This window comes from Uranotaenia lowii, chromosome 2, assembly GCF_029784155.1.
Source record: "Uranotaenia lowii strain MFRU-FL chromosome 2, ASM2978415v1, whole genome shotgun sequence".
NCBI classification, from domain to species: domain Eukaryota; kingdom Metazoa; phylum Arthropoda; class Insecta; order Diptera; family Culicidae; genus Uranotaenia; species Uranotaenia lowii.
Genome location: NC_073692.1, coordinates 251,476,087 through 251,493,135, shown reverse-complemented (window position 1 = coordinate 251,493,135; position 17,049 = coordinate 251,476,087). Strand labels below are relative to the sequence as shown.

The following is a 17,049-nucleotide window of genomic DNA, read 5'->3' as shown; positions in this document are numbered from 1 at the left end:
CTTAACTCGGACTAGTGCGTTCCATTTATTTGCGTCTTGGGCTAAACCCGACTTGCAAATAACACCACTGCCTTAGGCGGCATCCATAAATTACGTAACGCAAAAAAATCACTTTTTTGACCCCCTCCCCCCCCCCCCGTATGTCACAAAGCGTAACGCTTCGACGTACCCCCCCCCTCTGAAAATTACGTAACGCTGATAACACTAGTTTACAGCATTTTTGAACTCAGTAAACTGAAGGTCATTTCTAATGTGAAATCGGGTGCTGAATCCGAAAATGAAATTAAAAAAAATCTCAGTAGAACCGTTTTTGAGTTATGCTCCAAACATGAAATTTCGAAAAAATTAAAAAAGTTCTTGTACTTAGATTGAAATATCTCGGACGGCACAACAGTAATTTGAAATTCCTCTTTTGCATATTGAAGGTGAATAAGTTTTCTATCGATCATCTGAACACTGTTTTTGCGTTTGACCAACAGTATTGCTGATATTAGTGACTTTATGAGAAAAAAAATTCTAAAAAAAGCATTTTTTTAGAGAAAATTTTGTTTCAACGAAAGTTTTAGACTCGATGGTAGCATTTAAAAAATCTGATTTTCTTTTGCGCTTAAATGTCAATTTAAAACAAAGATTTCAAGTGGTTATTTATCAAAATCGGTTGAAAATTGAAGAAGTTATGGCTACTTTACCATAACTAAAATTTTTGGAGTTTTTAATTATTTAACGAACCGCAGTACACTTATCATAGTATAGGAAGAATGAAACATGATAAATCTCACTCGCTCCAAGTCAAAATTATTTATTAGCTTACCAGAAGGTCACATGCCAAGTTTCAGGAAGATCTGACCATAGGGAGGGGTTGCTTGAGTCTCAAACGTGAATAAAAATTTGAGGTATTTTGCCCGAAAGGAACGAAAAATACTGGTTTTTCATCAATAACTTCTTTCATCACTAGCTGATTGTTTTTTTATGGTTGATTTTCTTAAAGCCTAAGTTGAGACAAATATTTCACCCGAAGACTGTAACTCGATTGGATTTGAAACAGAAAAGTTATTGCGGATCAAAGATTGTATTTTGGTCGAAAATTGTCGTATAATCACAATGAGTAAAAAGTACTCATTGCGTGTTGGACAAAATTTGCGGCCTTTGAACTGCAATAACTTTTCTGTTTCAAATCCAATCGAGTTACAGTCTTCGGGTGAAATATTTGTCTCAACTTAGGCTTTAAGAAAATCAACCATAAAAAACAATCAGCTAGTGATGAAATAAGTTATTGATGAAAAACCAGTATTTTTCGTTCCTTCCGGGCAAAATACCTCAAAATTTTATTCACGTTTGAGACTTAAGCAACCCCTTCCTATGGTCAGATCTTCCTGAAACTTGGCATGTGACCTTCTGGTAAGCTAATAAATAATTTTGACTTGGAGCGAGTGAGATTTATCATGTTTCATTCTTCCTATACTATGATAAGTGTACTGCGGTTCGTTAAATAATTAAAAACTCCAAAAATTTCAGTTATGGTAAAGTAGCCATAACTTCTTCAATTTTCAACCGATTTTGATAAATAACCACTTGAAATCTTTGTTTTAAATTGACATTCAAGCGCAAAAGAAAATCAGATTTTTTAAATGCTACCATCCAGTCTAAAACTTTCGTTGAAACAAAATTTTCTCTAAAAAAATGCTTTTTTTAGATTTTTTTTTTCATAAAGTCACTAATATCAGCAATACTGTTGGTCAAACGCAAAAACAGTGTTCAGATGATCGATAGAAAACTTATTCACCTTCAATATGCAAAAGAGGGATTTCAAATTACTGTTGTGCCGTCCGAGATATTTTAATCTAAGTACAAGAACTTTTTTATTTTTTTCGGAATTTCATATTTGGAGCATAACTCAAATACGGTTCTACTGAGATTTTTTTGAATTTCATTTTCGGATTCAGCGCACGATTTTACATTAAAAATGTTGGTCAGTTAATCAAGTTCACGATTTTTTTTAAATTTTGTAAACTAGTGTAATTACTCCCCCCCCCCCCTCTTATCATGTTTTTGAATACTGATTTTCGAAAGTAAAATAACAAATTTTCAACGTTCTTCTAAACGGAATTGATATGTATCCAAATTAGGATTGGTCGATCTTGATCGATCTTTAGAAGATCGATCTTTTAAACTCCGATTTTCGATGTTTTGGATCGATTCTTCGGCCAGGAAAAAATCGATTAGATCGGTTTATTTTCGATTCGATCTTTCGATCTTTTTTTCTCATTTAGGGAAAAAAGTGCATAATGGCCACCTTAAGAAGGACGCATATTTAACCGTAGTAATCAGCTACAATAAGTGAGTTACATCATTGACACTAAAAAAGTCAGTTTCCTAACTGAATGAAACTTGAAAAAAGTATATACCTATAAACGTTTAAAAATGCATTTTTTATTTTTGTGCCGAAATCTGAAAATCAGTCACTGTAGGGGCAGTATAAGCACCATCAATCGGGGTACGATGAGCGACTCACCTATTGGTAAGGTGTCGGAGAGATAATCAGAAAACTCGAGTTCGATTCTTGGTCGAGGCAATTTTTTTTTCATTTAGCATTCATGATCAGTTAAAAAATAATTTTAGAAATTTTTAATTCATTTCAATACAATTTTGTAAATTATTTCCAATCCTTGTGAATGGGTGCAGGAAGGTGTTTGCGATTGGTTAAGATTAAAAAATTAACTGGAGTTTTCAAATCTTAAGCAATAACAGCGATTTTCCAAAAATTACTTTAACAAACATTTCCATGATTTTTTCTGCATATTTTGTTTGACATCTCTCATAAACATCAAAAAATGTTAATAAAAATACCTTGAAATAATTTCTCATAATCTCTAGAATATTTCTTGTCAGTAGATTACTTAAAAAATATCAAAGCGTTTTCGAGATTTTTGGATTTGTTGATTAGTGTTACTCCGGTGCACTTTACATAACTTACTCCGGTGCACTTTACATAAAAGCACTTGAAATTTTTTTCTTCCATATGTAGAAGGATTGTAAAAAATTGAAATTTTGTGTCTTTTTGCATATTTGGAAAAGATCGATTAATCGGAGATCGATCTTCAAGCTCCGATTTTTTAGATGGATCGATCCCAGAACCGTTCTTCTGAATCGATCTTGGAGATCGATCTTTTCCCGAAGATCGAACAATCCTAATCCAAATCGCTCCTTAGTTTTCATTTGTGATAACTCTCTAATAAATTGATTACGAGCTGCTCTTTGCTTGTCAACTGATGTTTACTTTATTTTGTTCAAGGAGCATGCAAAATATATTTCATTTTGGAAGAATCCAAATTGCTTTTTAAATCAATTGAGAAAAAATAGTGGAATCTCCGTCTTCAGGTTAAATTGAGTTCTTGGGGGTAAATGTACATAATATTAGGTTTTCCAACGGTTATTTCACATATATTCAATACCGCCTATCTCAGAACCTTCAAAGAGGAAAGGTTGCAAACCAGTTTCAATCATGTTGAAGCTTACAAATTTTAAGAGGATTTTAGTTTGATTATCATTCTGCAAACATTGCATGTCATCAAAAAAGCTGCGATTAAACTGAAATTTTTAAGGAAAAAATCGTTACATAACGATGAGCATACCTCCCCCCCCCTCCCCTATGTCACAATTCGTTACGCTCGAGTTTACTCTCTCCCCCCTAGGAGCGTTACGTAATTGATGGATGCCCCCTTAGGCCTAACCTTGATGAGTGTGTCCATTTATTCATTAATTTTAACAGCAGCACATGAGGACCGCTGCACTTTGCACGCAAACACATTTTGCTAACCGTACCTCTTTGCACAAACAACTTTCGCACACATCGTGGCACCTCTCACACCTCTAGCACGTTCCGTAGCGCTCCTCGCACCGCTAGTAATGCTTCACGCAGCAGCAGCGCCTCAAACCCTCTCGCAACGCTTCTCGAACCTCTCGCAGCGCCTCTCCTACCTTTCGATGCACATCTCGCTACGCCTCTCACACTCCAGTTCTAGCACTATCTCTCCCTCACAGAAAACCTAATCAAGACTTCTCTTTCTTAGAGAGGGATAGTGCATCTGGCGGATCGCCAATGTGGTATCCTGGTATCTCCATCTGGACCGCTTGCCAGTTCTCTCTACGCACGACGTACGCTCGCTATTTATTGTCTCTAAACTCTTGCAGTTTACCTCGCTCGTCAAGATACCACATATAATTCAGCTGAAAGTTACAGATTTAAGGTAGAATTTAAGTTTGATTGGCATCTTTAAAAAAAACAGGTTTTTTTTTAATCTTTACCATGATTCTAATTGATTGATCTTCAATGAAAAATGGTTTTGGTAATTTTCTTGCAAAACAAATTGCAGGGAATTCCATTTTTTCTGTGTATTGTTAATATTGCAGTTTTTTTAAAAGCCAAATTTCAGACTAAAACCTAGAATTTGAATAAATTTGCAAGAATCGAATTCAGAATCAGAACCGCTATGCTGAAATCAAATAAACTCTACTCCCCATATTTTTTTTAGCAAATTCAAAGATTTAAAGTTATCTATTTTTTTACTAAAGGAATCCTTATATAATTATAGCTTACCATTTCGAATATATAAGGATGTGTTTTCAAAAGTTCCTATTCAATACGAAAAACTGTTTATGTAAAAGAACTTAAAAATAAGTAATGAAAACTGCAAAGAGAAGAAATATATTAAAAAATTGGTGACCAACCCCCCATTCCCTCCCCTCATGCGGCGGTTCTTTTTACGGCCCTGGTTAGGCTCGAACTTTCATGGCCTGCTCTAGGGGAGAAGTAGGCCATATATATATATATGCGCTTATTAAGAAGAATACTGATTTAATCAAATATTCCATCGAATGTGTACAAAAACTGTATACACATGTGCTAACATCTGTTTTCTATACATTGAAGTAATTTTTTTGTTGAAATCTCCTTCAGTGGATTATCATTTCTATTACGATTTCATGTTAGCTGGGTTAAGATGCTCATTAGAGCTTAGATTCGAAGTTTTAACGACATAAAATCCTAATTTTGTACATTAACCCGAATCAAAGCAATCTAAAGTCGAAAGATTCCCTTTAATTCAATCACGGTAAAAGAAAAGTTTTGATACCGGTATTTCGAAAGCAACCGAAGCAACCAAAAGTCTCGTGTAAAAGGTCGAACACAGCTTAATCAGCATAATCAATGTGCTGAAGTTCGTTTTATTCAGCCCAAGATTTCTACGGCCTTCTATTCAGCCCACAAGTAAACGTTTAATCAGCAAAAACGAAAATTAATTCTCCCCTCTTCTCTTACTTTGGTCACCACCAGCCCATGTGGTGCTGCCAGTTTCTCGGCATCCATCTTTATTCCTCCCATCTTGGAACTTGAAGTTCACATAAGGCTATTTGAGACCTAATTTGTAACTTTGATACTGTGTGGGTGCGATTGATATGTCACAAAAAGGCTATTTAAGAAACTTCTTGGAACTTGAAGTTCACAGAAGTCTATTTGAGACCTAATTTGTAACTTTTTACTGTGTGGATGCGATTGACATGTCACAAAAAAAGCTGTTTGAGGAACTTTTTGGAACTTCAAGTCCATAGAAGGCTATTTGAGGAACCTTTTGTAACTTTCATGCTCACATTCGAGAAAATTCGGTACCAATTCCCTTTGGAAAATTCCCTTTGGAACCTTTGCTCAGCGAAATTCGAACTTTGGAGGCACGAGTTTAAGTATATATGAGACTTTTGGTTGCTTGGGAACTTACTATCTTCTTCAGTGAGCGGTTTCGATTGATTCACTTGAGAAGATAGTAAGTTGCTATCGAAATACCGGTATCTGAACTTTTCTTTTACCGTGACTGAATTAAAATTACTTTTTAAGTTCATTTAAAAAAAAAAATAAAAACCACTCATGTTTTTGTTTTGAGCTTCTTTCGTATAATTTTTAAAAGTCAAAATATTACATAAAACGATAACAAAACCTTGTATGAATTTTTGAATCTTTTTGAGTTGGAAAATTCATAAAATTCTTTCATGCCTTACGTTCAAAACGTATCTCCCTCAAAATGCATATGTTGTCTTGTCAGCCATTTTTTCAAACGGCCTAAGCGCATTTAACTCGCTAGGCGTATTTAGGAACACCTTTCACTACACTCTGCTGATACCTCACTTGTACTCAAAGCTTGTTAGATTGCCCGGACATTTGAAACAAAACTCTACTTTTAACGATTGCTCTGCAATAACCTCACTTCTACTTTAAGTTTGTTTGATTGCCCGGATATTTGAAATATTATATTTTTTTAAATTCTTTTTTTTTTGAGCAAGTTTTATCCAAATGATCAGGGACGGTTTTTGGAAGACTTCATTACGATTTAAAGTCTGCTGATGTATTGCCAAGGAACGATTCCAGCCTATAGTTTTGTTTCTGGAACATACCCCTACTTTTGGACCACCCTACCCAACGCGTGCGACAGTCAATAGCCAATTCATCTGTTTTGTGGCAGTGCTATTATATTTTTTCAAAATAAACTCATACTGATAAAAATAACATAAAACATTCGTACACCTTTTGTTTATTCAACAGCTGTCGAGATGAGGACTCACACCAGGCACTTTAATAAGACCAGCGTTATACCGGCAAATATATTATAATCAGTAACGATAAAATTAAGTATTTCATAAATTTGATGTCGAGCACAGTGAAACGAAAAATATTCATCTTTACTAGTAATAAGTAATCAATAAATTCAATTTATCTCCTCCATCATTCGCATTCATATTAATACCAGATCAATATAAAAAAAAAACAGCTGTATGTAGGCTAAATCAAATATTAGCTCAAAATAGTTTGTTAAATATGAAAAAGTGTTGAATAAAATATATTTTTCTTATAAGCAAATAATATGAATAACAATGTGCTCGAAAACGTTGCATCTTAACTATGAAAGCGCTATCTAGAAAGTAAACTCTGCTTATACTCTACAAAAACTAGTGGATTTATGTTTTCTTTTTGGTTCCACTTCCGTTAAAAGTTGTGTTATTTTATCGTGTTATTAGTGCTAAGCAAAATTGTATTACTGAATCCTAGCGTCATGAACATATAACCCCGGCAGAGGTACAAAATGTATTGCATTGTTATAGCCAAGCATGGAAGGGAACTCTTCTTTGTAGCCAACTTTTGGAGCAGTATCAAAGTATTGTTCGAAAAACTATGATTTTTTTTCTTAAAAAGTAAGACTACCTACATCTAAAGGTCGTGGTAAAAAATCTAATTTCGTCAATAACTCAAAAAAGCGACATAAGTTGATTTTATAACATGGCGAAATCGATGGGAAATAGTTGAAAGATAAATTTTGAATCGGTCTCAGTGTTTAAAACTTTTTAAAAATGTTTTAAATTCGATTCCCTCGAATTTCACCGCGAGAATTTTTTCATATAAGGGAAAATCGAAATAAAAATATCTCTAAGAAGTTTTGAACACTGAGACCGGTTCAAAGTTCAGCTTTCAACTTAGCCCGTCGATTCCACCATTTTACAAAACCAACTTATGTCGCTTTCTTGAGTTTTTGACGAAATAAAACTTTTTATTTTCAAACCCTATAATAATCGAAACATCAACTGGAATCCCAATGTTTAATCTTCGTCAAGTCCTGTTGGAGGTAACTAATATTTTTGAGATTATGCAAACAGTGCGCATTTTGTGTTCATTTTAAAATACGACTACATAATACTGTTTTGAGATTAAGAAATTACCTAAACTTCTGAAATGACGATAACGCCACCATTAAAATTGAGATTATATGTTGAAAAACGGTATTTTATAATTAACCAAAGCTTTTTCAACAATTCGCAGTAATTCTCGGATTTCGTTCTTGTCGCATATTGCAGTTATGTTCTACCGACTTCTCACACGATTCGTCCCTTTTTTTAGTTAGTTGATTCAATTGCCGCAATGCCACTTCCAGACGATCGTATTCAAAAATTAGTTACCTAATACCACAGAGAACAGACGTACAAGCTATTTCACGAAACTTGTGTAAAATTTCCAACGAACATTTTAACCAATTTTTCCTTTTTGACTTAACCACCAGATGTCTCCAAATACACCAAAGAGTACTGTGAAAATTTGATTTGTAACTTTTGAACGGCGCAATAGATGGCACGGTTTTAAGTCAAGTTTCAACGTATTTTTTGGGTGTCAGCATTTGAAATTTTACATACTTTTTTAAAGATTTTTTGTTCGAGCTTGTACGTCTGTTCTCTGTGCTAATACGAAAGACAAAGATTCAAGTCAATACTCGGAACTTATGTGCATGATTTTTTAACTGAAGCAGCATGATTTTTATTCTCTGGTCAAGCCCGTCGACATAACTGTGTTTTTTTTGTTATACCTATTTCTAGTATCTGTAGCAATGAAGTTAATATACAATTTCTCATTTAAGGTACATGCATCACGTTTCATAAAAAATTATCGTTTGACAAAAAGTGGTTAGAAAAACTTAAAAATGGTTATTTAAATGAGAATTTCATTTATTATGAAGCTGTTAGAAGGGGATTCAAATTGATGACAGTTAAAATTGTACAAAAGTCTGTTGAACACGTTTTTTTGTTTGAGAGCTTTTTATAAGTTTAATAAAATACATCACGAAAAACCGCTTTATGAAACCATCAAATCTGTTGTTTTCAAATTTTAAAAATCCGAAATCCCTCTAACATTGAAGCAACGATTTTTATGAAAAAAATAGTGCAAAAACTTGAAAGGAGCGAAGAAAAATTTCGAGAATCTATGTAATGTCCTTTTTAGTAGGGACATCTTAAGATTATGAAATTTTATAGATGGATAGAACGTTAAATAGATGAAATGAAAGATGGTGAAAATGGTTCAGAAATCCGCTCGTGAAGATTATCTAGAATAGAACTTCTTCAGCTAACATTAATTTGTCTAAATGAAGAACAGGAAGTTAAATTTAAAGGACCAGATGCTCTTTACATGACGCAAGGTAGATGGCTAGAGCAATTTACGGCCTGAAAATGTATTTGATTGGAGAACAATTTCAAGTGGATATTTTGAAACTTGAAAAGTTCGTCCAGAATGTAGTTTCTTAAAAAAAAGTGGTATTGAGCTCCTCTTGCTACTAGTGCACCGATTAACGATCTTATATTTATAATCAACCTCAGAAACTACGATAATGAAGAGTTAAGCCTGAAAACGTCCAAAAAATTCAAAAAACATTTATGGTTTTTTTCAAGCTCTGTCTGGCTATTTTTGATGAGCAAGATGATGCCGTTTTGAAGCGAAAAATGGTCCAGAATCTACTGAAGAAGAGCAGTGGAAAAATATTATGAGACTTAAAAGATTTTCTTTCAACAACTCAATGAAAGATTTCGTTACCGAGAAATCTTTGGCATTTTTTTAAATATTGCAATTTGAATCCCGTTTTCTTTGTGAAACAGAGGCCAAATTTTGGGAATCGAGAAGTGATTACAAAGCTGCTAAACTTGAATGCCAGAGTCTATCAGCCATAAATGATCCAGCAGAACGAGCCCTATACTGCAGAAAATCAACATTTATTGTTTATGGTCCTTCACACATAAGCTCATAAAAATCTTCTACTATATAACTCAAATAAGTTTTATATTTAGAGTTTTAGCTTACATTGAATCGAAATATGATGTTCATTAGTTGAAATATAGCTTTTATGATCATCATCTTTGAAAAATTTCACACATGTAAAATGGCTGCGATTGAGAAAAAGAACACGTGGTTCCACTGATGGAAACTTTATTGAGCTTATTCTGGCTAATAAGGTAAGTAATTTACATTAAAAAAAAACTCCGAAAAGATTGTACATCATGCGAAAACTAAAAAGTGCATGAATGTCTTTCTATCTCTCTCCCACAGCGAGTGTCGGCGACTGGCGGAGATCGTGGGTGGCCAAACCAAAATGGAACGCTGAATACGGATGCGGTTAACCCTTTCCTTCCCATGGTAGCACAGGTGATCCACAACTTTGCACAGCTCGCGTTTGAACTGGGCGCGTTGGATCAACACCATTTTTTCACCAAATGTGTAGATATGAGTGAAGAAACATTGCACAAAATTTGAAGAAAATCGGTTCGCTAGGTTTTGCTTGGCAGATCAAAAACTGCAAAAAAGTTGGATTTTTTTCGAATTTAAATCAAGTCGTCATTTGTTTTTCGATAACTTGATAAGTTTTCATAATTTCCTTCAAATTAAAATACTGACGTGAAGAAGGTTGCTTATGTAAGCAGAATCAAATGGTGGTTTACTTAGATTTCAACTAAAACATATAAATTTTTGAGTAAGTAAAGTGGATCACTGTTGATACACTGGGAACAAAACGTACTTTTCTTCTCGTGAAGCTTCTTATCAAAACTCACGAAAATAATTTCGTCAACAAAAAAAATTGCTTCAGGATAGTTATTTCATCTGCTTAAATGACTAGGACATGTCTCGAAATATTTGTAAAAGTTCGTGATATTCTCGAAAAACGGCATGTTTTGTTTTCCTTGCGCAAAGTGTCATGGCGGCCATTGTTCAAGGCAAAAATGAAAATGTCAAATATTTCAATAAATAGACTTTCGAGAAATGCGTATACCAAAGAAGTTTTTTTATCAAATAGGATCGTTTTAGTTTGTGATCAATGAAGTGATGAAATTCCATGTTTTTTTGCAATTATTTCCTGTTTTTCATTTGCAAGTGTTGGGAAGTGTTGTTATCTTCCCAATGGAGCACATATGATCAACCTCAAAACCCAAATTTATCAAATGAATCATTAAAGTAGGCTTAAATTATGCATCTTTTGTTCTAGAACTTCAGCTGTAAAGCAATATTTCTATTTTTAAAACGTGAAAAACCTCGTGGGAAGGAAAGGGTTAAGAAATCTCGGATAGTGATCCACCAGAAGGTTCAAACAGTTTGGCGTAAAAATTAGTTTTAAATATATAAATTGTGTGCTTAAAAGTCTAATCAATCCAAAATTCTTATCATTGAAAATTTAAAAAAATCAAAATTGTTCATCTCATTTTCAAACACCATTAATGCCTATTTATAGGCGTTTTCTATAAAATTTCATCATCTTAAGATGTCCCTACTAAAAGGACATCACTTTTTACCGATAAGGTCGATAAATTAAAGTAACAAACATAAATTACGGTGATTAATCTCTTCAAAAAATGTTTTTTTTTTAATTGAGAACTTTTCCTAGAAGGAATAGGTACCATTTTAGGTAGAATTTTTATAATTTGCCGCTCCGTGGGAATTGGGCTAATCCGTTTTCCAATAGGGGGCCGTTCACATACCACGTAGACAGGTTAGGGGGGGGGGAGGGGGGTATGGAAATGTCCACGCTTGTCCACTTAGAGGGGGGTAGGGGTTTGGGTCATGTCCACGTGGACATACTTACTTTCAAAATATTTTCTAAAGGTGAATGAATATTAAGATGTTTAAATCAAAATCTTAAATGGCATACCTTTCCAGTTTACGTTTAAACAATAAGTAGCTACTTGAAAGCAAGTGGTGAATATGATAATAAAGAAATTAAAAAAAATTATTTTTTTTCATATCAGGAAATTCTTATTCGGTTTTACAAAATCAGCCATTTCTATAACAAAAAGGCAAAAAGAGATGTTTTCTAACTGTCAAATTATAGGTATTTAAAATAAAAACTTTTTCAAATTTGTCCACGTGGATATCCGGGGAGGGGGGTAGGGGTTTGCCAAATGTCCACGCTTGTCCACGGAGGGGGAGGAGGGGGTCAAAAATCTCATTTTTCTGTCCACGTGGTATCTGAACGGCCCCTAGGTACATCAGAAGCGTAGAACTTCAACTGGCAGTCTAGCTTTATATTCTTTCTTTTAACTTTTTAACCATGATTTGGACGTCTTAAAACTATTTTTAAGCTTAAAAATTCATAGAAGTTTAGTTCTATGCTTACACATCACTTTAGTTCTACGAAAAACTTTTAAGTTTATGAAATATTTTTTCATTTCTTTTTCTTCAGAAATTGAATAATGGGTAACCATGTAAGCTAAATAACTTAATTTCAGTGCTTTTTCGGTACCAAATATTGAAGTTTATAAATTGAATAGTTGTCGATATGTTGTCGTTTATGACAAATAAAATTATTTAAGAAATGGATTGAGGAGGCCCTTGGAGCCAGAGTGGTATAAGTGCATTAATGCTAATTTCGAGAACACACGCTTTTAAGTTGCTGTGTTTTGCCATTTCCCATATATTTTTTTTGAAAATCTGCATTTTCTTTAAAATGTTAAAGTACGTAAGTAAAATTCTAAAAATCTGAAAAGTCGCCAAATTTAGTTTGAAATATGAGGAATTATTTGGCATTATTAACTCAAAATCGAGCATTATTGAAACCCTTTTGGCTCTGAGGGCCTCATATGTTAGAAGAATCTCACCAAATGTATTTTTAAATTCCATTGGAAGAAAAACCTAAAACGCTCGTCGCAAATCAATTGAAGACTGTCGAGAAGAAGTCTATTAGTTCAACCATACAAGTACAAATAAGGAGTGTCAAACGGACGATGGACAGCGATTTAGACGATGAGGAGGATTTTTGTGGACTTCCGGAGTCGCCAGGCGGTGCGTAGTAAAAAGGAGGTTTCGAGAAAGGGAAAACGGAGGTGTGGGTGTGACTATGCTGAAAAATCCATACAACACTCGAAGCAAAGTCAGAGGACAAGAATCCAATTAAAAATCGACCATCATGCGAAATTTAAATAATATGAAAAAGTGAATTATGAAATGCATGGTGAAGAAAATTTAATTTCACATTTTAAAATATTCGTAAAAACTAGTGTGTTTGAAAAAAATGCTTGGTAGCAAAAAGTGCTTCGTTCCAATTATTTTTATCATCTTAAGCCCGGTTTACAGTTCTTGTGAACTCGGACGCGAACGTGAACGCGAACTCACAACAGCGAAAAAATATTGCGCAGTGAAATGTCAAACCAGTCCAAATCTTCAAAATAAGCAATTGCTTTGATCAATGAAAGATATCGGCACGATTTCGATCGGTAAATGACAGATCATTCAACCAATGTATTGATCGGTACTAGTCGAACCGGTGTTCAAATTTTAGTTCAAGTGTCCTAAACAAAATATAAAGAAACAATGTGATTGCAATGAATTTAAACTTACATTTTAAAAATTTAAGTACCCTCAAAATGTATTCATCGATCAAAGAGTAACGAGCTTTAGTGATTTGTTCATAATGAAAAACTTATTTTAAAAACGTTATGAATAACTTCAAAAATGGCCATTTTTTTGTTCTTTATTGAAAATTTTCAAAAAAAAAGTTTTCAAAATTACTTTAATAAAATGAAATAATCGAAAAGTTTTTATGGAATTTTAATGCATCGGTTCACTTTTGTTCATTTATTATGCTGCTTTTCAGATCTTTTTAAAAACATTATTTTGAAAAATTTCATGAATTTTCCTATTGTTTCCATACCTTTTCTGAAGCACACATTTAAACAGAGCTGAATCTATGTTTTTTAGTTCAATAGACTCTGCGGCCATTCTCATGGTCCTCGTTTACATTTATTCGTTGAGAAACTCTTCCAACAGGTACATATAAATGATTACCAAGCGGGTTTTAATTTTTAAAAAAACTATCGTATGCGTTTTATTGCAAACTCGTAGTATTTTTAAGCCTTTAATTGTTTCATAAATGTGCTTGCAATTTAGAAACTAATTTTCATTGAGCAAAATTTTTTCCGTCATCAGTGAACGCGGAAAAATATTCCGCAGTGAAAATCGGGGGAAATGGAATAAAACAAATTTTAAAGGGTTTTGAACAAGGAAATCAGTTCAAAAATATTCTATCAACCATTCCGCATCTATTCCACCCAGTTTCGCAGCCATGAAATGCAGTATAGTCGAGTTTTTGAGAAATATAAGTATTTCCATTTTCACGTTCGAAAGAACTGTAAATCCACCTTTATGGAAGCAGGATTGTTTTCTTCGTAAATTGACGAATGCCATACAAGATTTATCTCGAAAGAAAACCAAAAGAGATTGGTCTCGAGTCTCGAAGCATGTTAGCCATAATAAAGGTTGATCGGGCTCATTTTATTCAGGACTAGTATCTGAACAACTATTGTCTTCATTAACGGTGAAAATTAAAATATAGATATTCGAAGTCAGTATTTTAAAATATATTATTAAATTTGGCTAAATGCGTGAAACAGTATACAGCTAAGAACGGCGAACCTTTTTTTCCAATAAGGTTGAGAAATCTATATTACATTTATACAATTTCTAAAAGAAATTCTTTAAATATTTTAAATTTTAATTCAAATTCTCTTAAGAAAATCTTTATTAAATTTTACTATCCTAATGACTGGAATTTTTGGTTTAAATATGAAAAGTTGATTTCCATCTGGATTGTGAACAAGATCCGAGAGTCATCTTAATAAAAAAACGGCAAGTCTCCAAGATCCAGAAAATTAGAGACTTGAACGATCTCCAGAAGTTACTGCAACCGAGCTCTAAAAGAACTATGGCCTTCTCGATGTCGGATTCCTCTTTACTGTCCTCCTCGGTCACCGAACCTCCAGCCAAGCGTCGCTAACAACTCCTAAGCTTCAGTAAATCAAATATCAAATATAATCAAATAATTATATTCACACCCAATATTATAAATATACCATATCAAAGCCAGAATGATTGTTTTAGCAATAAAAATAACTTAAGTAAGAAAGGTGGTCTTAAATTACTTCAATGGAACATCCGCGGCATGAACAATTCAGAAAAGTTCGACATCCTAAAACATTTCCTTGATCGTTACCATAGCCAAGTTGATGTTGTAGTAATAAGCGAGACTTGGGTAAAAAGTGGAGACTAAGAAATCTTCAAAATTTATTTTTCTTGTCGTGATACCTCACATGGGGGTTTAGCAGTCTATGACCGCCTCGACAAAAAATGCGAACTTGAGAAGATTGAATCCGACGAAGGATTTCACTATATTCAACTGAAAATACACACAAATGGTAGAAAAATTGAATTGCATGCCGTATATCGTCCACCATCGTATAGTTTTATGGATTTCTTAGAAAAATTGGAAGCTTATCTTAGTGATAGCAACACCAATCCAAAAAAGTGTGAAAACAAAATATTACTGGGAGACACAAATGTTGCAGTAAATATATCCGATAACAACATGACCGGAGAATATTTACGTATCCTTGAGTCGTGTAATATGTTCGTAACAAACAACGTTATAACACGCCCATCGAGTGGAAACATCCTAGACCACGTAGTTTGTTCGGAAAGTCTCCTTTCGTCGGTCACAAACGAAACAATTCCTACCGATGCAAGTGATCACTCAGAAGTTATCACCACACTGTTTTTCAACCAGCCACGTTCCATCCAAACACTCAACAAACAAATAATTAATCAGCATCAATTGATAACGGAACTAGGAATTGCCCTCCTAAGTATTCCTCCAGTGACGGATGCCAACGGAAAAATAATGTATATTATTGAAAAATACAACGAAATAAAAAACAGAGCCACCAGAACGATAACCATTGAAGCCAAGGTGAAGGCGCATTGTCCCTGGATGTCCGTAGATGTTTGGCAACTTATGTCAACCAAGGATAAGTTGCTAAAAGCAAGTAGGCGAAACCCCACAGATCAACGGTTAAGAGACCTACTGGCCTCCAAGAAACTCAACGAAAAAAAGAGACAGTGCAAAAAATATTATTACTTCAAACTTTTGCAGACTGCTACTCCGAAAAAGTCTTGGAAAGTCCTAAACGAAATCTTAGGTAGAAATCCCAAACAACACCTCCCTATTGGTAGACGGAAGAACCATAAATGATCCCTTGCAAGCAGCGGACTGCCTTAACGATTTTTTCTGCAACATCGGACACAACTTGGCCTCGGAGTTGATTAGCGACAAGGACATTTGTAAATTTGGTACGTTAAGATCTCGCTTTTCATCGTTATTCATGAGGCCAGCAACCGTAGAGGAAATTGTCGTGTTGATCAACAATCTCAACACAAATAAGGCGCCATGGCGAGACAATATACCAGCTTTCACAATAAAAATCCATCATCTAGCCTTCGCACAGATCCTCAAGGATGTCTTTAACGAAGTCATAGAGACTGTAGCTTATCCGAAATCTTTCAAGATAGCACGAGTCACGCCGATCTTCAAGTCAGGTGACAAATCCAACCCATCCAACTACCGGCCTTTCTCAACCCTGTCTACGATGAACAAAATACTGGAACAGCTGATTTCAAATAGACTAACGAACTTCCTAGCAGCTCAAAACCTATTAACCAACAGACAGTACGGGTTTAGGAAAGGATGCGCCACACTCACCGCGACCGGAGAACTTTTGGAAGAGGTTTACTGTGATCTCGACAACCGACGCTACTCTGGTGCACTTTTTCTAGACCTCAAGAAAGCGTTCGACACCATCAATCATGAGCTACTGCTAAAAAAAACTAGAAATAAACGGGATACGGGGACTTGCCCTACATCTGCTGGAAAACTACCTCTCAAACCGTCAACAATTTGTTTCTTGGTGTGGCACTAACAGCAGCAACAAAATGCTTACCATTGGGGTTCCGCAAGGAAGCAACCTAGGCGGTCTTATGTTTCTGGTGTTCATAAATGACCTCTCAAAATTACAACTCCATGGAACACCTCGCCTTTTTGTCGACGACACCCTGATCTTCTACAGCAGCCCCGATCCCATACAAATAGCCCACTGGATGAATAGTGACCTGTTACTCCTAAACGAGTATCTCAACTGCAATCTGCTTTCTCTGAACACAACAAAAACAACATATGTACATGTTGTTCAACTCCGGACGTCGACCGATTCCTGAATTGCCATGTATAAGCATCACGAACACTGAAATCCATCGTGTCAAGGACTTCAAATATCTGGGATTAGTACTGGACGAAAACCTAACATGGAGTGCACACATTGAGCAACTAAAAAAAAGTTAGCTCCAGTTTGCGGTGCTCTCTGGAAAGTCTCGTCCTT

The 17,049-nt window shown here is 34.7% G+C and overlaps 1 protein-coding gene across 8 annotated transcripts in view; it reads left to right on the top strand.

The window, feature by feature from the left end:
- The window catches only part of LOC129744261 (uncharacterized), a 42,234-nt gene extending 35,006 nt beyond the window's left edge, over positions 1-7,228 (top strand). For all 8 annotated transcript variants that reach the window (XM_055736699.1, XM_055736697.1, XM_055736695.1 and 5 more), the window contains one exon: positions 6,590-7,228. In XM_055736699.1, the coding sequence (XP_055592674.1) occupies positions 6,590-6,623 (34 nt within the window). In that variant the 3' untranslated portion in view covers positions 6,624-7,228. The remainder of the gene's footprint in view (positions 1-6,589) is intronic.
- Positions 7,229-17,049: the final 9,821 nt, after the last annotated feature.